Here is a 21295-nt window from a genome sequence, read left to right on the forward strand (position 1 = left end):
GTACCTATTTATCTACTTGCAATTTCTTGCTTTCGAACTGCTAGGTTGGCAGGAGCTGGAACTAGAGACAGGAGCTCACTCCGTCATGCGGCACACTCGGGTCTCGAACTGCTGTACTACCGACCTTCCACAGCCTGCAGCATCTTAACCCCTTGAGCCACCTTAAAGACTAACAAAAATTGTGGCAGGGTTAGGAGCTTTTGGGAGCTCCTGCTCCCTTCTTCAAGACGGGCGGCCGTGTTAGTCTGTCTGTGGTGCCAGAAAAGAGCCAGAGACCAGCAGCATCTGAAGGACTAAGAATTTTTGTGGCAGAGTATGTGCTTTTGGGAGTCCCAGCTCACTTCTTCAAGGCAGGTAGCCGCGTTTGTCTGTAACGGAAGAAAAGAGCAAGAGGTCCAGGAACACCTTAAAGACTAACACAGATTGTGGCAGGGGAGGAGCTTCCGTGAGTCGCTGCTCACTTCTTCGGCTACAGCCAGAATGAGCCGGAAGATTTCGAAACAATACGGTTTCGAGAGCCTGGGCCCCCTCCCAATCTGGAAAGCTAGTCCCCTAGAAACCTGGGTGTCCTCTACGGTGCTACCTAGACCCGAATCCTCTCGCTCTTCCTAGAGATGGTGGCCAGCCCTGTGGAGTTGGCCGCAAGGAATGAGGGCAGCAGCCGGGCTTTTGCGCAGAAGGCAGACGGAACCTGGTGCGTGGAGACCACCCCTGTTGAGGCATAGATCACGACACCTGAGAGACAATCCCATCACTGCTTTCTTGCTTTAATGTTACCAGCAAGGGGGGAAAAGGGAAGTCGGACTCAGACGTCGGTCGGAACCCCCCCGAGGCTTGTCTGTTACGGAACGAGTTAACATGGTGATCCTGCTCACCGTTCGGGAAAGGAGGTGTGGGCAGCGTTGCGGCATGCGCCAGACAGGAAAAAACAAGGAGAGGGATTGGGAGTTTGTGGCGAGGGAGAGGGGTTAGGGATGGTGGCCGGGGGGGGGGAGGTAGGTCTTTGAAAGGACAAAATTAAGGGGGGGGACGGTAGAGGTTTAGAAGACCAGACCGCAGCCTGCAGAACAGGCTCTTGCAGAGAGAGGGAGAGGAAAATAAAACGCAATACAACATCGTCCATATATACAGATGCAACAGAAGAGGCACGGAAAGCACGGGGGGGGGGGGGTCGGGGCCGGCCAACCTCCTCCGGCCGCTTCACACCGGCTCCATCTGCAGCTCGTCGCTCTCTCCAGACTCCAGCTCATGGAAGGCGGCGTGGGAGCCAATGACTACCAGAGTGGCGCCTGCGGGGGGCGACAGAGACGAAGGGTGACCTGTTGCGGGCGGCCATCTGTGATGACGGAAACAGAGAATCTTGCTTCCTCCCCCCCGTCCCAAACCTGGCCCTTGCAGGTTGTAGGGGGCACGTCCGGAGCCTTGGGCAGCAGAGAGAAGGGAAGTGGGAGAGGTGGGACGAAGACCTGGAGGGGCTAGTTTGGTGTCGTGGTTAGGAGCGCGGACTCGAATCTGGGAGAACTGGGTCTGACTCCCCACTCCTCTACATGCAGCCAGCTGGGTGACCTTGGTTCAGTCACAGCTCTTGCAGAGCTCTCTCAGCCCAAAAAATAAGTCTAGCTTGCCACCTAGTGATGTATAATGCTAAAAGAGCTAGAACTGTTGACTGCTAGACGATCTTAGGATCTCCTGGCTATACTAAACACAGTGCCATATGATAATAATAATTATTACCTATAAATGGGCAGCGGCATATCAGTATGTAAGGATTGCTCCCTCCCCATTCATGCCTGGTTCAGCCCTTTGTTCCGGTTACAGAAAGAAAAGCCTTGTTTGGTGTGAGAGCCAGTCTGGTGTAGGGGTTAAGAGCGCGGACTCTGATCTGGGAGAATCAGGTTTGATCCCCCACTCCTCCACGTGCAGCTGCTGGCGTGACCTTGGGTCAGTCACAAGTTCTCTCAGAGCTCTTCTCTCAAGGGCAGTTCTTAAGAGAGCTCTCTCAGCCCCCACCTGCCTCACAGGGTGTCACATTGTGGGGAGGGGGAGGGAAAGGAGATTGTAAGCTGCTCTGGGACGCCTTCGGGTAGTGAAGGGCGGGGTATAAATCCAGTCTCCTCCTCTTCTCTTCTTCGCTTGGACAGGATTTGGGGGGGGGGGGATGGACTGAAAAGCAACTAACAAGCAATCAAATAAAAAAATTCCTGTAGATCAACCCATGATCAATCGAGCTTGGAGTATTCCGCGACTGCCCACAAAGGTGGGTACAACTTCAGCGATGGTATTGGACACTTATCCAGCACCCCGAGAATCAAATCCTGAATTTAATTTTTTTTAAAAAAATTCTCAGTCCTTTTTATTGCAATCGCAGGTCTAGGCCTCCGGGGACGATAGGAAGGAGAATTCCAGAGCCAGCAAAGTGCTGGAAAAGATTTTCTGGTGATTAAAAAAAGGGAGGAGGGACGTGCACAGAGAACTAGCGCGGCTCCTTGGCTCTCTCCACAAACAAAGAACACAAAATAACCATGAATTTATGCCTGATTTGCAATGTATATATGAATTTAGGATTTAGCCTCTCTAAATCCTGCATAATTAGGGACGTTTTTTAAATAGTCGAGAAATGGCACCACCTATCTTCCACTAGAAGAACTGCAAGTGCTCTCAAAACAGGATTGCCGATCTGGTGGGGCATGTTCGTGCAGGCAAGAACAGCAGGACAGTGAGGTATTCAGGCCTGCAGCTACGAGGGGCATTCGGGGGGGGACAATATCCCCCCCCAAATATGTCACACTCCATCACAGAATCTCCAGCTTTAAAAATAAAAATAAGGCTGTAGCCCTTTCCGTTGCAGAGATATAATAGAAAATGTGCAGTGAGTTCTTTTCCTCCTGAGTGCCTGGGAAGGAGAGGAAGCAGCTAATCAACTGCAGCTGTCCCAGTTAACTCCTCACTGGCCAAACTGGGCCCCGTGCTTCTTTCTAATTTGGTTCCGTTGTGCCACTGCCTCTTTAGCAGGCTAACCCAGAAGGCCTTGAGTGTAAATGGCCGGGGGGGGGGGACCCAAAAGGGTTCACGAGTAGCCGCGGTCACCTACATGAATGTTTGGGTTTGTCTTAGCTGTTCAGAACCAGGCTGGGACGATTCTGGGCCTAGATGGATGGGAACTAGGAAAAGAGGTCCCCAACCTTTTTGAGCCGGTGGGCGCCTTTGGAATTCTGACACAGCATGGTGGGTGCATCGACAAAATGGCTCCTGCAAAATGGCTGCTTCAGGAGGTGGAGCCAGCCATAAAAATGGCTGATGCAGCTTACCCTTATTCACACGGCGCAGATCCTTTTTAAAAATTTGCACAGCTGATTGTCTCGCTAGTGACCAATCACAAACTTTGCTGGGCAAGAGCCCCTCCCCCTTTCTAAAAACATTAGGCGAGCACCGGGAGAGGCGTTGATGGGTACCGTATTGGGGTCCCCTGGGCTAAGTTAAGGATTACTCCCTCCCCATTCATGCCTGGTTCAGCCCTTTGTTCTGGTTACTGAAAGAAAAGCCTTGTTTGGTGTGAGAGCCAGTTTGGTGTAGTGGTTAAGACTGCGGACTCTAATCTGGGAGAACCGGGTTTGATTCCCCACTCCTCCACTTGCACCTGCCGGTGGGACCTTGGATCAGTCAGAAGTTCTCTCAGAGCTGTTCTCTCAAGAGCAGTCCTCAAAAGAGCTCTCTCGGCCTCACCTACCTCACAGGGTGTCTGTTGTGGGGAGAGGAAGGGAAAGGCGTTTGCAAGCTGCTCTGAGATTCCGAGTGAAGGGGAGGGTATAAATCCAATCTCTTCCTCTTATTGTTATATTTTCTCCCCTTTAAGTTTTGCTCTGGATTCCCCAGCATTGTTAAAAACGAGCCATAAAGTTAGAAGAAGTTGCATGGGATTTGGTGCTGAGTATACAATTGTTTCTATGCTCTCTGGATGTTTGCAGGGACAAGTCAGACTAACTGGGGTGAGATTTATGTGCTTCTGGGCTGGGCTTCCCTGTTTGCAGTGGGAAGTTTGCCTCCGGAGCACGTGAGGCCATGGGAGGGGGGGGGGGGGGGGGAGAGCAGAAAAAAGAATTCCCTACTTCACTTGGCCTGGAATCTCACTTTAATCACTAATTGCAGGCTACCTTGCAGTAACGTGCCCGCATAAAGGAATGCATGCCTCTGAGAACGTGCAGAGTGCATTCTACTTAACAATGAATATGATCCTGCCCAGGGTGCAGGACAGGGCTATTTTTGGGCAGGAACGCACAGGAATGGCGTTCCGGCTGGCTCCCAAGTTGGCCACGCCCAGCAGGAACTCATTACCATAATAGGCCACACCCAACAGCAGAAACTCATTAGGATTGGCTACATTAGGGGTGTGTGGCCTAACATGCAAAGGAGTTCCTGCTACAAAAAAGGCCCTGGGTTTGGACAACAAACAAGGTAAACAGAATAACAAGCAAAAGGTGGGTGTGGCTGGATGAGCACACTTCTGGTAACACGGGGGTGTGGCCTAATATGCCAATGAGCTGTGCTGTAAGGGGTGAGGCCTAATATGCTAATGTGTTTCTGCTGTTGGGTGTGGCCTATTATGCTAATGAGTTCCTGCTGGGCTTTTTCTACAAAAAGAGCCCTGCAGGATGATGGGGACCTACCAGCCTTGGTGCCTCCCCACCCCCAATGTGATCATGTGTCCTTGGTATAACGTTTCTGGCTAGGAGTCTGGAGGTGCTGTTGACTGACTATCTCACAGGAGGCAGCGTAGTGCAATGGGTAGACTAGGCCTGGATTAAAATCCCTTCACAGTCCTGAAACTCACTGGGGCTGTGGTTGTTGTGAGGTTAAAAACCGAGGAGGCAAGAACCGCAAGCTGAGCTCCTTGGGGGAAGGGCAGGCAGGCCCGTAGCTATGGTGGGACTTTTGGGGGCTCCGCCCCCTTTCTTAAAGGGGCAGCCCCACAAGAAGTTCTCCAGTAAATGCTTTTTTCAATCATTTCAAAACATTTTTTTTAAAGTGAGAGCCAGTTTGGTGTAGTGGTTAAGTGCGAGGACTCTAATCTGGGAGAACCGGGTTTGATTCCCCAGTCCTCCACTTGCACCTGGCTGGATGACCTTGGGCAAGCCGTAGTTCTGATAAGAGCTGTTCTTGAAAAAGAGCAGTTTCTGTCAAGAGCTCTCTCAGCCCCACCTCTACCTCACAGGGTGTCTGTTGTGGGGAGGGGAAGGGAGAGGAGTTTGTAAGCCACACTGTGGCACCGTTGGATAGTGAAGAGCGGGGTATAAATCCAATCTCTTCTCTTCTTAGTATACTGGGGTGGTGTAGTTGACGAATTCCTGCACTGAGCAAGGGGGTTGGAGTAGGTGACCTCTAGGACACCTTCTAACTCTGTGTCAAGAAACTGGTCTCCTTTATGAGAGCTTTTCTGCCTGTTAGCTTTCTTGACTAGAGACGTCATCACCCCCACCTGCCAGCTTGTGAGCAGAATTGTTGCTTCGGCTGGCAGAAGTGATTAACTTACAGCAGCTGAGAACTGTCATCTAAAGTGGTCGACAGCTTGCAGTTTGGAGATCTATCCCGGTAACAGCTTTCTGTTGGCTGAATGGCTTTTCTTTCTGCGCTGAGAACTTCAGCCCCATCAGGAAAAAAAATTTGCCCCACAAGCCACAAAATCCTGGCTACGGGCCTGAGGGCAGGATAGAAATGTAAGACAGGCTTAACAACATTTTCTCTTGTGTGCGTGAATGTGCCTAAAAAGGGGGTCTAAGGCTAGGGAGGGGGACAAGGCGTTATTCGGTGGTCCAGGGAGAAGGAAGAAAGCTTGTACCTCACAGCTTGGATGGGGTTAGCGCCAAAATTACTCACCCAGCACCCAGAAAACGGCGGATCCGGCTCCTGCCAGCCAGAAGAAGGGAAAAGAAATGCCTCCGGCTAGGCCGTATTGATGGGCTGTGCTGAGTTCCCGGCCTAGAGAAAAAGAGATTGGGTAAAAATGCAGAAGCGTGACAATAAAGAGGAGCCCTGAGGGCCACCAACAGGACCGGCAGCTTTCTTGAAGGTGGCCTGGAGCTCTGTTTTGTCTTCTATTTCCCACTCTAAGGTAGAAATCTGAACACGGGTACTGTCTTCGAACTTCACAGCCCCTTCCAGCCTACTTGCAAACCTCAACCACCTTGGTAAAACACGCTGCAATCCTGAGACCCAGGTTTCCGTTCAGAGGAATGCGAGGATTTCCACACTCTGCGTGGTTGACATACAGCAAGTCGTGGTCTCTCTCTCTCTCAGGCAGAGGTCCCTGCCTTTTTGAGCCTATGGGCACATTTGGAATTCTGAGACCGCATGTCAGGGACAGCAACAAAATGGCCACTGCAAAATGGCTGCCTGAGGAGATGGTAAAAAAGGTAAAGGTTCCCTTGCTCGAAAGCCAGTCGAATCCGACTCTAGGGTTGCGGTGCTCATCTCCGTTTCAAAGCCGAAGAGCCAGCGCTGTCCGAAGACGTTTCCGTGGTCATGTGGCCGGCATGACTAAACGCCAAGGCGCACGGAGCGCTGTTCCCTTCCCACCGAAGCGGTACCTGTTTATCTACTTGCAATGTCTTGCTTTCGAACTGCTAGGTTGGCAGGAGCTGGAACTAGAGACGGGAGCTCACTCCGTCATGCGGCACACTTGGGTCTCGAACTGCTGAACTACCGACCTTCCACAGCCTGCAGTTCAGCGTCGTAACCACTTGAGCCACCGCAGCTCCTTGAGGAGGAGATGGAGCCAGAAGCAAAATAGCCACCACAGCTGAACTTCAGCCACACAGTGCAGATCCATTTGCTGCAGGGGCAGCAGTTGGCAAAGCGGCGTTTTTAAAAAATCTGAATGGCCAATCAAATCTCCAATAGTCAATCAGACGTTTCGCTGGGCAAAAGCCCGACCTGGCTCCAACCACTTCCTGAAAACACATGGCGGGCACCAGAAAAGGTGCCAGTGGGCCCCACGCGTCCACAGGCACCACGTTAGGGACCCATACTCTAAGGCCCAGGGAGGCGTGTGGATTCTTTGAAAATGAACATCGCTCATTCTTCGCGTCCAGTGGCACCTTTAAGACCAACAGTTTTATTCATGTTAGCACACTGCCACCCAATGGCCACATTGGGAACTGCAACACCCAAAGGCAGTTCCGTTAAAAGACAAACTACAGCGACTGGCCAAAAGCCATATTTATTTATTTTTATTTATTTATATTTAACGTTTATATCCCGCCCTCCCCGCCATTCGGCAGGCTCAGGGCGGCTAACAACATATATAAAAATACATTAAAATCCCATTGAAACTGTTAATCAATATAAAACCATACAACTTATATTAAAAGATGGCGAATCGTCCGATCTCGGCTGTCAACTGAACACTCTCTCGGCCCCACCTACCTCGCAGGGTGTCTGTTGTGGGGAGGGGAAGGGAAAGGAGATCGTGAGCCGCTCTGAGACTCCTTCGGGTAGTGAAGGGCGGGGTATAAATCCAATCCCTTCCTCTTCTTTTAATTGGACTATTAGGCAGTCAAACATGCAAAGGGGACCATCCCCAGAGGACTGTGCCACATGAAAACAGAGAGTTGCCAACCCCCAGGTAGGCGGCTGGAGATCTCCTGGAATTACAAGAGATCTCCAGACTGCATAAACCACTTATTTATTTAGAATATTTATTCCACTTCTCCTGGAGAAAACGGGTGCCTTGGAAGGCAACCTGCATGCCTTTAAACCCTAGCAGGGTTCCCCCCCCCTTCCTAAACCCCACCCACCCAGTCTTCATCCTCAAATCTCCAGGTATTTCTGAACCCAAAGTCGGCAACTCTATCCGAACATGTAGAATGGCGCAGAGCCCCACTGGTGGACCTCCTGATGGCACCTGGTATTTCTGGCCACTGTGTGATACAGAGTGTTGGACTGGATGGGCCTTTGGCCTGATCCATCATTGGCGTCTCTTATGTTCTTATGTCTTGTTTTGTGGGGTGGTTCTTTCGCTTCCCTGGCTAAGGTGGACAATAATTTACAGAGGCGAGGGACGGGAGTGTGAATGATACCTGTCGGACCCACCCCCCACAGAACAGAGCCACCCTCTCCTTACCAAACACAACCAGCTGTGACTGCTGCGTCTTCAGGTAGATGATATAACAGGCCCCAAAGAAGACGGCGAGCGCAATCAGAAGCAGAGGAGACGTGATGCTGCGGGGGGAGAGAAGAAGGCAAGGAGGTTAGATCCCAGGGCAAGGGAGGAGTCAAGGCTCAGTGGCAGAGAACACATCTGGCACACAAGAAGATTCAAGGTTTGATTCGTGGCACCTCCGTTTCGAGGACAGATCTGCTGCGGGCCAGTGGCTGGAATCAATGGAAGTTAGTTTCATAGAAATCATGGAATCACAGAATTGGAAGGGGACATACAGGCCATCTAGTCAACCCTCTGTTCAATGCAGGATCAGCCTAGAGTGGGGTGTCAAACATGCGGCCCGGGAACCGGATTAGGCCCCCGGGGGGCTTCTATCACGCCCCCAGCGGAACTGGCTGTCTTCTGGTTCTCCTTCCAGTTCTGCTGCTGCTGCGTCATCGTAGGTTTGGAGCTTATGGATACACACCTGAACAGCTAACTGAAGTTTGCAACAGCACAGACGTTTTGATGCAGTAATTCAGAGCAAGGGGTGTCTGTTATCAGACACTGCTAAATAAACAAAATATTGCAAGAGTGCTGATGTCTTAAGCACGTTTTTATTTTAAGTTAAAAAAAACCCCTTTGTGTTTGGGTCCTTTATAAAGTTCATATCTCCGCTACCTGGCGTTATATTTTACAACACACACGGCCCGGTCCAACAAGGTCCTCATTTATGTCAGATCTGGCCCTCATAACAAATGAATTCGACACCCCTGGCCTAGAGCATCCCTGACAAGTGTTTGTCCAGACGCTGCTTAAAGACTGCCAGGGAGGGGGAGCTCGCCACCTCCCGAGGCAGTTGATTCCACTGCGGTTGATACAAAACAAGAATCAGCGTCGAACAAAGTCTGAGTCCGATGGCACCTTTAAGACCAACGAAGTTTTATTCAGGGTGGCAGCTTTCATGTGCAGGCACAGGTCTTGAGGTGTGGACTGGACTCAAGACTTTGTTCTGCTGCTTCAGACCAACATTTGAAAGAAAAGCAATGAAGGGCTGCTGTGACTCTTGGGACTAGGGATGTGCATTCGGTTCGTCTGAACCGAATGCACCCCCGAAAATGGCCCATTCGGGCCTCTTTCGGGCTCCTGCAGGCCGATTCAGATTCTCTGATCTGAATCGGCTTGCTGCCGAATTGCCGCCGAATTTCGGTGGCAATTCGGCCCCTTTATAGCCTATGGGCCATTGAAGTCAATGGCGAAAACATAGGGTATATTCTGGGGGCTGGAGGGGAGGGGGTTTGAGGGAGAGGCTCCAAACTCGCAGGGTAGCTGCTGGAGCCTCTCCCCAAGATACCCACCAGGTTTCAAGAACATTGGACCAGGGGGTCCAATTCTAAGAGCCCCCCAAAATATGACCCCTGGTCAGTTCTTGGTGGGTACCTTGGGGAGAGGCTCCAGCAGCTACCCTGCGAGTTTGGAGCCTCTCCCTCAATCCCCCTCCCCTCCAGCCCCCAGAATATACCCTATGTTTTCACCATTGACTTCAATGGCCCATAGGATATAATGGGGCGGAAACTGACATTTGGCTGGGACTGACGAAATTGACATGTGGGAGTCTTTCTGCCTGCCGAAATTGATTCTGCCCAATTCGGCCAAATCCGAATCTGGCCGAATTTTTTTTTTTTGCACACCCCTACTTGGGATGCTTCAGAATGTGTGCAGATCAATGAAAAATGGCAGATTTCCAAATATTTCCAAATATGTGTTCCAAATGGACTGTAGTTCAAATCCTACAGCCCATTTGCAGTGCATAACACACTCAACAAGCTTTCTTAACATAAGAAGGTAAGGAAAGCCCTGCTGGATCAGACCCCTGGCCCATCCAGTCCAGCATCCTGTCTCACACACTTGCCGACTGGTACCTCTGGAGGGCCAACAACAGGGCACGGAGGCCGAGGCCTTCCCCTGATGTTTCCTCCTGGCGCTGGGATTCAGGGGTTGACTGCCTCTGAACGTGGAAGCTACCTTGAGTCACCTTTAGGTCTTGCGGCAAAATCTCTGAGCACAAAAACAGGCAAGGAGAAACTCTGTACATCTGAACCATCTTATGTCTGGGGCAGTGATGTTCTGCATTCTTGGTGCCTTGGGGTCCACAGCGGGAGGGCTTCTGGAGTTCTGGCTCTGCTGGTGGACCTCCCAATGGCACCTGGGTTTTGGCCACTGTGTGACACAGAGTGTTGGACTGGATGGGCTATTGGCCTGATCCAACATGGCTTCTCTTATGTTCTTAGGTCTGGGGCAGTGATGTTCTGCATTCTTGGTGCTTGGGGGGCCGTAGTGGGAGGGCTTCTGGAGTTCTGGCCCCACTGGTGGACCTCCTGATGGCACTTGGGTTTTGGCCACTGTGTGACACAGAGTTTTGGACTGGATGGGCCATTGGCCTGATCCAGCATTGCGTCTCTTATGTTCTTATGCTCATTTGCATTTGTTTCTTCAACTGGCCAAATTGTACCGCTTTTCAGTCTCTTTCAAAAGCTTCTCTTTCAACAGCCATGCTGTAAAACACAGGCGGGGGAAATGCTCCCGGCCATATGGGCTAGAAACTTGGCTTTTCATCTGAAAACAGTGAATCTTAGGATGTCTCTTCCTGTTTCTGTTTCAGAAACTTTCAGAAACACCCGATTCTGTTACTGCTCGGCAATCTGCCAGCAGGGCACTCGACGGTGCACCCAAAGCCAAGTGAGGCGTTCCCCCGCCCCCCTCCACTTCTGCTACTCACAGGCAATAGACGATGAGTCCCAAGAAAACAAAGACGTAGTTGCTCTGGAAATACTCGACGTTACGCACGAGCCGCTTGCAGAGCTCCCCGAAATTCCGGGGCTTCCCGAAACGCCGCTGGTCCAGGAAGTTGGCCCAGGTACAGCTGGTGGCCTTCTGCTGCTCCAGCCATTCTTTGGCAGGGACCTGGGGCAAGAGAGCTGGGATGTTGATCCTGTAACGGAAGAGGAGGAGGGCAGAGAGAGCTTTAGAAAACTCCAAAGTCGGAACAGATCCACCCCCGGTGCCCCAATCCCTTCAGCATGCTGAGCCACCCCCCCAAGCCCTTTCCCTAGAGCCAAGGGTTTCTCCGCCCATCGCCGGGGGCTCCCTTCCTCGCTTCTTACTTGGTACCCAGCAATGATCCCGCTGCCTCCACTTCGGTTCCTGGGTTGAAGAGATGCTCGGGTCCGACTTTGCTGGCCATCGTGCGCTGGACGATTTCGGGCCAAGGCGAGGAGCTGATGTGAGATGGGAAGAGAGGAAAAGAGCAGGCTTGGAGGAAAACGGCTGTGAAGGGGCAGGCCCCGGCAAGAGGCCGATCGCACAAGAACCTTGATTTGGGGATACAGAAACGAAGATGATTTTGTACACAGATGCAACTTGGCGGCATTCTGCAGGGGACTGTAGTCAATTGGGACTCCCTGACAGATACAGAACTGAGAACAGTTGTACTATAGTGGAGAAGGAGAAGGAGGATGATGATGATGATGATATTGGATTTATATCCCGCCCCTCACTCAGAGTCTCAGAGCGGCTAACAATCTCCTTCCCTTCCCCTCCTCACAACAGACGCCCTGTGAGGTAGGCGGGGCCGAGAGAGCTCTGAGAGAAACTGCTCTTGAGAGAACAGCTCTGAGGGAACTGGGGCTGACCCAAGGCCACCCAGCTGGCTGCATGTGGAGGAGTGGGGAATCAAACCCGGTTCTCCCAGATTAGAGTCCGCGCTCCTAACCCCTACACCAAACTGGCTCTCAGAGTGCTGGACTAGTATTTGGAAGGACCAGGTTCGAATCCCCACTCATGCCGTGGAAGCTCACTGGGCGACCTTGGGCCAGTCCAGTAGCACCTTAGAGCCCAACAAAAGTTTCAGGCTAAAAGCTTTCGAGAGTCAAAGCTGCCTTCGTCGGATGCGAGCTGACTCTCAAACGCTCATGCCCTGAAACTCTAAAGAACAGAAGAAGAGCCCTTCTGGATTAGAGATGTGAAGGCCCGGGAAAATTCGGGGGAAAAACGGTTTCCCCCCGTTTTTTTCCTGAAGCCTTTTTTGTTTTTTTTTCCCGAAAAATTGGAAAAATTGAAAAAAGAAAAGAAATTGATTATGGAACATTTTATTTTAACATGATGAATAAAATACTTTAAGGAGGTTCAGATATTTCCGAAATCATTTCTAAAAAATATGTATGGTATCAGATTGATCTAATTTCTGTGCACTGAGGACAAGCAAGTCCTAGGTTACAAATTGAACTCTCCAATGCAAGAACAAGGCGCATTTCTTCCTTTAGGGGGTGCTATTGTCACAAGAAAAGAAAAAGGCTTCAGTTTTGTTTTTGCATGTGGGTGGGTATTCTGTTTGTAATAATTGTTTGGATACACTAGATTTTTAATATGCTAGTTGTGATAATTTCATGCCAAGTAAAAATGTCCATAGTCATATGGATCACTGCCTTGTCGTGGCGAGGGGGCTTGCGCAGTTCAATGAAGCTGTGGGCTATGCCGTGAAGGGCCACCCAAGACGGACAGGCCACAGCAGAGAACTCAGACCAAGCGTGATCCACCTGGAGAAGGAAATGGCAACCCACTCCAGTATTTTTGCCAAGAAAACCCCATGGACAGTATCAAAAGGCTAAAAGATATGACGCCGGAAGATGAGCCCCTCAGGTCGGAAGGTGTCCAATATGCTACTGAGGAAGAGCAGAGGACAAGTACAAGTAACCCCAGAAAGAGTGAAGCGGCTGGGCCAAAGCCGAAAGGACCCTCAGTTGTGGATGTGTCTGATGGTGAAAGGAAAGTCCAATGCTGCAAAGAACAATACTACATAGGAACCTGGAATGTAAGATCTATGAATCAAGGTAAGCTTGACGTGGTCAAAAATGAGATGGCAAGACTGAACATCGATATCCTAGGAATCAGTGAACTAAAGTGGACAGGAATGGGCGAATTTAACTCAGAAGACCATTATATCTACTACTGTGGCCAGGAATCTCGTAGAAAAAATGGTGTGGCCTTTATAGTCAACAAGAGAGTGCAAAAGGCAGTACTGGGATACAATCTCAAAAATGACAGAATGATTTCTGTCCGATTCCAAGGCAAACCATTCAACATCACAGTAATCCAAGTCTATGCCCCAACCACTGATGCAGAAGAGGCTGAAGTGGACCGGTTCTATGAAGACCTACAACACCTCATAGAACTAACACCAAAAAATGATGTCCTCATCATCATAGGGGACTGGAATGCTAAAGTAGGAAGTCAAAAGGTAACTGGAATAACAGACAAGTTTGGCCTTGGAAAGCAAAATGAAGCAGGGCAAAGGTTAACAGAGTTTTGTCAAGAGAACACACTGGTCATAGCGAACACCCTTTTCCAACAACCTAAGAGGCGACTCTACACATGGACATCACCAGATGGGCAACACCGAAATCAGATTGACTATATAATTTGCAGTCAAAGATGGAGAAGCTCTATCCAGTCAGTAAAAACAAGACCTGGAGCTGACTGTGGTTCAGATCATGAGCTACTCATTGCAAAATTCAGACTTAAACTGAAGAAAATTGGGAAAACCACGAGGCCATTCAGGTTTGACCTAGATCGCATCCCTGATGAATATACAGTAGAGGTGAAGAATAGATTCAAGGGTCTGGATTTGATAGATAGAGTGCCTGAAGAACTATGGACAGAGGTTCGTGACATCGTACAGGAGGCAGCAATCACCACCATACCAAAGAAAAAGAAATGCAAGAAAGCAAAATGGCTTTCTGATGAGGCTTTACAAATAGCAGAGGAAAGAAGGAAAGCGAAAGGCAAAGGCGAAAAGGAAAGATTTACCCAACTGAACGCAGATTTCCAGAGAACAGCAAGGAGAGATAAGGAGGCCTTCCTGAATGAACAGTGCAAAGTAATAGAAGAAAACAATAGAATGGGAAGGACTAGAGATCTCTTCAAGAAAATTGGAGAAATCAAGGGAGCGTTCCATGCAAAGCTGGCCATGATAAAGGACAAAAACGGTAGGGACCTAACAGAAGCAGAAGAGATTAGGAAAAGATGGCAAGAATACACAGAAGAACTATACAAGAAAGACCTCAATGTCCTTGACAAACACGACGGTATAATCACTGACCTTGAGCCAGACATCCTGGAATGTGAAGTTAAATGGGCCTTAGAAAGCATTGCTAACAACAAAGCTAGTGGAGGTGATGGTATTCCAGCTGAGCTATTCAAAGTCTTAGAAGATGATGCTGTTAAAGTGCTGCACTCCATTTGCCAGCAAATTTGGAAAACGCAACAGTGGCCACAGGATTGGAAAAGATCAGTATACATTCCAATCCCAAAGAAGGGCAATGCCAAGGAATGTTCAAACTATCGCACAATTGCACTCATATCACACGCTAGCAAGGTCATGCTCAAGATCCTACAAGCTAGGCTTCAACAGTACGTGGATAGAGAACTACCAGAAGTACAAGCTGGGTTTCGAAGAGGTAGAGGAACGAGAGATCATATTGCCAACATTCGCTGGATTATGGAGAAAGCAAGAGAGTACCAGAAAAATATCTACTTCTGCTTCATTGACTATGCTAAAGCCTTTGACTGTGTGGATCACAACAAACTATGGCAGGTCCTTAAAGAGATGGGAGTACCAGACCACCTCACATGTCTCTTGAGAAACCTGTATAAGGGCCAAGAAGCGACAGTTAGAACCGGATACGGAACAACTGATTGGTTCAGCATAGGAAAAGGAGTACGACAAGGATGTATACTGTCACCTTGCTTATTTAATATATATGCAGAGTACATCATGCGAAATGCTGGCCTGGATGAATCACAAGCGGGAATTAAGATTGCTGGGGAAAAGATCAACAACCTCAGATATGCAGATGATACCACTCTAATGGCTGAAAGTGAAAAGGATCTAAAGAGCCTCTTGCTCAGAGTAAAAGAGGAGAGCGCAAAAGTGGGCTTGAAGCTCAACATCAAAAAAACTAAGATCATGGCATCCGGCCCCATCACTCCTTGGCAAATAGAAGGGGAAGTCGTGGAAGTAGTGACAGACTTCACGTTCCTGGGATCCCAGATCACCGCAGACTGTGACTGCAGCCATGAAATTAAAAGACGCCTGCTCCTTGGGAGGAAAGCGATGGCGAACCTAAACAGCATGATAAAAAGTAGAGACATCACCCTGCCAACAAAAGTCCGCATGGTCAAAGCAATGGTATTCCCAGTAGTCATGTATGGCTGCGAGAGCTGGACTATAAGGCAGGCCGAGCGCCGAAGAATAGATTCTTTTGAACTATGGTGCTGGAGGAGACTCTTGAGAGTCCCTTGGACTGCAAGAAGAACAAATCAGTCAATCCTCAAAGAAATCAACCCTGACTGTTCCCTGGAAGGCCAGATAATGAAACTGAAGCTCAAATACTTTGGCCATCAAATGAGAAGGGAGCACTCACTGGAAAAGACCCTGATGCTGGGAAAGATTGAAGGTCAAAGAAGACGGGGACGGCAAAGGATGAGATGGTTAGACAGTGTCATTGATGCAACGAACATGAAGTTGAGCCAACTTCAGAGGACGGCGGAAGACCGGAGGGCCTGGCGAGAGTTCGTCCATGGGGTCGCGAAGAGTCGGACTCGACTGTGCGACTGAACAACAACAACAACAAAAAAAGTAGCAGAATGACTTTCAATCTGGAAAAGAAAAAAAGAAGTGCTAATGTAGCATTTTTTTCAATTTTTTTCTGGAAATGTTGCATTTCCATTCTGGATCAGAAACAGTGGTTCATGTAGTCCAGCATCCTGTCTCACACAGTGGCCAGCCAGTTCCTCTAAATGGCCAACAACAGGGCATACAGGCAGCCCTGACCTGGATAGCCCAGGCAAGCCTGATCCCGTTCGACCTCAAATGCTAAGCGGGGTCGATTCTGGATGGGAGACCTCCTTGGAATACCAGCGGTGGGAGGCGGGGGCAGGCTTTATTCAGCCAACCCTCTGAATATCCTCCAGGCCCCCAGTAGGGCTCAGTCACCAGAGGTCACTGTGACTTCCAGGTGTACACACTCACAAGCACACACACACTCACAAGCACACACACACTCACAAGCACACACACACGAAAAATACCAAACCAAAAAAAAACAAAACCCAGTGCATAGAGACTGAGACCTTCCACTGATGTTGCCTCCTGGCTCTGGGATCCAGAGGTTGAGTGCCTCTGAACATGGAGTTTCCCCTTAGCCACCATGGCTAGTAGCCACTGACAGACCTATCCTCCATTAATCTCATCCCCTTTTAAAGCTGTATATTCCTGTGTCCCCCACAATATCTTCTGGCAGCGAATCCCTCTCTGTGTAAAGGAGTATTGCCTTTTGTCCGTCCTGAACCTACTGCCCATCAGCTTCACCGGAAGCCCTTGAGTTCTAGTCTCTGGGGAGAGGGAGAAAAGGTTCTCTTGGTCAAACTCTCTCTACCCCATGCAGAATCTTACAATCCTCTATCATGTCGTCGTCTCTTTCCTGATCTGAAAAGTCCCAGGCTCTTCTGCCTTTCCTCAGAGGAGACCTGCTCCAACCCCCTAATCATCTTGGTTGCCCTCCTCTGGACCTGTCGGTCTCTGAAGTGCTACTGGACTCGAATCTGTTTTACTGCAGACCAACACGGGTACCCTCTGGAATGATCTTTTTGGGCCAGTCATACTCTCTCAGCCTAACCCACACCTCACAGGGTTGTTGTGGGAATAAAAGAGAAGAGTGACGTAAGCTGCTTTGGGTCCCCATTGCAGAGAAAGGGTGGGGTATAAACACATTTAATTAATTAATGACGTCTGCACAATGGGTTTGACGTGGCCCACGCTTCACACTTTAAATATTTTTTTATTTAATCTAGAATTCTGCACAGTCAGGTAAACAAAAAACTAGCACCAGAACCATAGTACACACCAGTGTTCCCTCTAAGACGAGTTAAGTGTGAGCCAGCTCACAGTTTTTTAGCCTCCAGCTCACAGACTTTCGTCTCCACTCAGGAAGGAGGGCTCCAGAGCAAACTGGAGCAGCAGCCAAATCGCTCAGTTCACAACTTTCATCCCAGTCGCTCACAAAGTAGGATTTTTGCTCACAGGACTCCACGGCTAAGAGGGAGCATTGGTACACACTTCTGCTTAAAAAAAAATCTCGGCTAGACAGCTGCAAATTTGTGAATGGCAACATAATCCTACTCTCCCCTCTGGAGGGGTCAATGCCGCCATAAGAATTTGTATGGACTGCGGCACCCCTTCCCCCAGCCCCAGTCTCTGTAACCTGCACCACCACAATCCAGGGATCGTCCTACCGGTTTCTGATATCCTGTTGGTCTGCTTTTGCAAGTTTCTCTTCCTTGCCTGTAAAATCTGTTCCGTGGCAACATCTGACCTATCGTACTTTACAGGTGAGAAATACGTGGCTTTATTCTAACCAGTGGCTGCTTAAAAAAAATAATCCAGGAAGAGAGATTTCCTCCTCCAGTTCTGCAAACAATTAGATCCTGGAACAAGAAGCCAGTTCCTAGTATTACGGAGCAAATCAGAAGAATATCCCAATGTGGGGGGCTGTTGGCTATAACATGATTATCATTATTTGCTTAATCATGTTTTTAAAAAGAGAAGAACATGTGTAAAAGCCCCTGGTACAAACTGTGTAGAGACCAACATTCAAATCCCTGCTTGCTCATAGCATTTCTCAGCTGGCTTTGAGCAAGGGACAAGTTTTGGATTAAGACCGCTTCACAGGGCTGTTGTGGAAATAATTTGGAGCTAGTTCACGCATTTGGCTCTCAGCCGCTTAGCAGAAGGGTGGGATAGAAATGTGATGGATAAAAACTGACACACAGAGACCAGGGAGGATTGTGAGGCACTCCAAAGGGATCTATTGAGGATGGGTGAGTGGGCGTCAACATGGCCAATGGGGTTCAGTATGGCCAAGTGCAAAGTGATGCACATTGGAGCAAAAAATCCTAACTATAAATAGACGTTGATGGGGTCCAAACTGGCAGAGACTGACCAAGAGAGGGATCTTGGAGTCGTAGTAGATAACGCACTGAAAATGTCGAGACAGTGTGCCACTGCAATAAAAAAAGGCCAATGCTATGCAGGAGATTATTAGGAAGGGAACTGAAAACAAATCAGCCAGTATCATAATGGCCCTGTATAAATCAATGGTGCAACCTCAGGTCACCACACCTCAAAAAGGATATTATAGCATCGGAAAAAGTGCCGTAAAGGGCAACTAGAACGATAAAAGGGTTGGAACACTTTCCCTATGAAGAAAGGTTAAAATGCTTGGGGCTCTTTAGCTTGGAGAAACAACGGCTGAGGGGGTGACATGATCGAGGTTTATAAGATTATGCATGGGATAGAGCAGGTAGAGAAAGAAGTACTTTTCTCCCTTTCTCATTATACAAGAACTCGTGGGCACTCCATGAAATTGCTGATCAGTCAGGTTAGAACAGATAAAAGGAAGTACTTCTCCACCCAAAGAGTGGTTCACACATGGAATTCACTGCCACAGGAGGTGATGGCGGCTACAAGCATGGACGGCTTCAAGAGAGAATTAGATAAAATTATGGAGCAAAGGTCCATCAGCGGCTATTAGCCACAAAGCCTAGATAGGAACTCTCAGTCTGGGGCAAGTGATGCTCTGTATTCTTGGTGCTGGGGGGGCAACAGTGGGAGGGCTTCTAGTTTCCTGGCCCCACTGCTGGACCTCCTGATGGCACCTGGTATTTCTGGCCACTGTGTGACACAGAGTGCTGGACTAGATGGACCATTGGCCTGATCCAACATTGGCTTCTCTTATGTTCTTATGACCAGCAGGGAGATAAGAGACCTATACTTCATTAAATGTCGTCCCCCCCAGCCCCGGAAAAATTTAGAACTTCGGGGCTGCAAAGAGGAGAGAACAAAGGGAGAGAGACATCTGGCTGGCCAAAACTTTGCAGGAGGGTTGGTTGGAGCCTGGACAGTGTGGGGAAGGGGTTACAGAGAATATTTGCCTGGCAGATTGCGACAACTCTCAGCAATCCGGCTGGAAACAGGGTGCTGGGCTAGGTTTCAACCATCAGGCCAAATGCAAGGAAAGAAAGAGGAGAGAAGCACTGTGTAATTTGCCTAATGTTGCCAACTCCAGGATGGGAAATTTCTGGATATTTGAAGAAGAAGAGATTGGATTTATACCCCGACCTTCATTACCCAAAGGAGTCTCAGAGCAGCCTACAATCGCCTTCCTGTCCTCTCCCCATGACAGACACCCTGTGAGATAGGTGGGGCTGAAAGAGCTCTCTCAAGAACTGCTCTGAGAGAACTTGTGACTGACCCAAGGTCACCCAGCAGCTGCATGTGGAGGATTGGGGAATCAAACCCGGTTTTCCCAGATTAGAGTCCACGCTCTTAACCACTACATCAAACTGGCTTGGGGATGAAGCTTGGGAACTGTGAGATTCGGGGAGGGCGAGGGACCCCAGTGGGGTATAAAGCCATAGAGTCCACCCTCTGAAGCAGCCATTTTCTCCAGGAGAGCTGGTCCGTGTCATCTGGAGATCAGTTGCAATTTCATAAGATCTCCAGGCGCCACCTGGAAATTGGCAACCCTAAATCTGCCCCGCCCCTAAACTACTCACCGCTAGATCAAGGATGGCATCCTCAGCTAAAGCCCACACTGACCATGGGATGCCAGCCTCCCATATCGTAGCATTTCGGCTCACTTGCCCAGGGTGGGGCTCAGCGAAAAGACCCTTCCCCGGACGCTTCTGCCCCCTCCCCTCCAAGAGACTCCAGCCCGGAGCGAAAGATGCTCAGCAGACGACGAGGGAAACTCTCCCCCTGCATCCCAGGTTGCCCCTAGCAACAGAATCGCCAGCACTCACCCACCGCCTTGAGAACCTGGACCAGGAGAGCCTCGCCGGAAGCGCGGTGTCTGCGTGGCAAGGAGGCGGGGCAGGAAGACGGATGTTTACCTTGGTGGGTGCGGTGGCTGCTGGGAATTGTAGTCTCGGCGTGTTTGCAAACTCCCATAGGAAAGGGGCGGTGGCGAGGGGGTTTTGCATGCTCTCTCCAACTGGTGTGTTTAATATAAACGACACGATGCATTTGGATGTGATCCGCATCAACGTTAACGGGAAGCTTAATACAGGAGTAGCTGATTCGACCCTTTCAAGTTGGTCCGAGAAAATCGCCGTCTTTCTTTCTTATTTATATCCTGATCTTTCTCCCCGGTTGGGACTCAGAGCAGCTTAGAACGTCGTTTCTCACAACAACCCTGTGAGGTTGACCAGCCTTAGAGTGTGTGACAGACCCAAAGGTCACCAAGCAGGCTTCGCCGGTAGAAGTGGACATTCGAACCCAGGCCTCCCAGGATACTCTCCCAACACTCTATCCACTATGCTGCTACGTCAGCTTCTTCTGTTATTACACCAGAACTTCGGTTTGAGGTTGCCAGGTCCTCCCTGGCCACTGGTGTGGACGGGCATACGGTTGCCGGTTGCAGGTTGGGAATTCCTCGAGATTTGGGGATGGAGCCTGGGGAGGACGGGGACCTCAGTGGGGCACAATGCCATAGAGCCCGCCCTCCAAAGCATCCATTTTCTCCAGGGGAACTGATCTCTGTAGTCCGGAGATGAGTTTAATTCCAGGGGATCCGATCCCCAGGTCCCACCTGGAGGCTGGCATCCCTAGTTTAGGTTCATGCTTCTTCCCGAATGGCAACTATTTCATAAGTCCTAATATATAATGCCTGGTGCAGCACAGTATTGGACTATGTGTGGTGAGATCCGGGTTCGAATCCCCACTGTGAAGTTCACTGGTGTACAGCGTTCCCTCTAAGCTGAGTTAGTGTGAGCTAGCTCACAGTTTTTTAGCCTCTGGCTCACACATTTTTGTCTTAGCTCAGGAAGGAGGGCTCCAGAGCAAACTAACTGATGCAGCAGCCAAATCCCTCACTCACAACTTTCATGCCAGTCGCTCACAAAATAGAATTTTTGCTCACAAGACTCCACAGCTTAGAGGGAGCATCTGCCAACCTAACCTGCCTCACAGGGTTGTTGTGAAGAGAAGGAGGAGAACTAGGCACGAGGTCCTCAACTCCTTTGTTGTGTACTAGCTGAACCATA

The 21295-nt window shown here is 49.5% G+C and overlaps 1 protein-coding gene across 1 annotated transcript; it reads right to left on the bottom strand.

The window, feature by feature from the left end:
* Positions 1 to 1002: 1002 nt before the first annotated feature.
* RABAC1 (Rab acceptor 1 (prenylated)) lies at positions 1003 to 20112 on the bottom strand. The gene is made up of 6 exons (XM_015407906.1): positions 20054 to 20112; positions 11299 to 11412; positions 10914 to 11126; positions 8117 to 8214; positions 5872 to 5973; positions 1003 to 1289 (listed from the first exon to the last, which is right to left on the bottom strand). The coding sequence occupies exons 2-6, from the start codon at positions 11376 to 11378 to the stop codon at positions 1201 to 1203; spliced, it is 582 nt and encodes a 193-aa protein (XP_015263392.1). The 5' UTR covers positions 11379 to 11412; positions 20054 to 20112; the 3' UTR covers positions 1003 to 1200.
* Between the last annotated feature and the right edge of the window lie 1183 nt (positions 20113 to 21295).

This window comes from Gekko japonicus, unplaced genomic scaffold (assembly GCF_001447785.1).
Source record: "Gekko japonicus isolate JY-2015 unplaced genomic scaffold, Gekko_japonicus_V1.1 scaffold4637, whole genome shotgun sequence".
NCBI classification, from domain to species: domain Eukaryota; kingdom Metazoa; phylum Chordata; class Lepidosauria; order Squamata; family Gekkonidae; genus Gekko; species Gekko japonicus.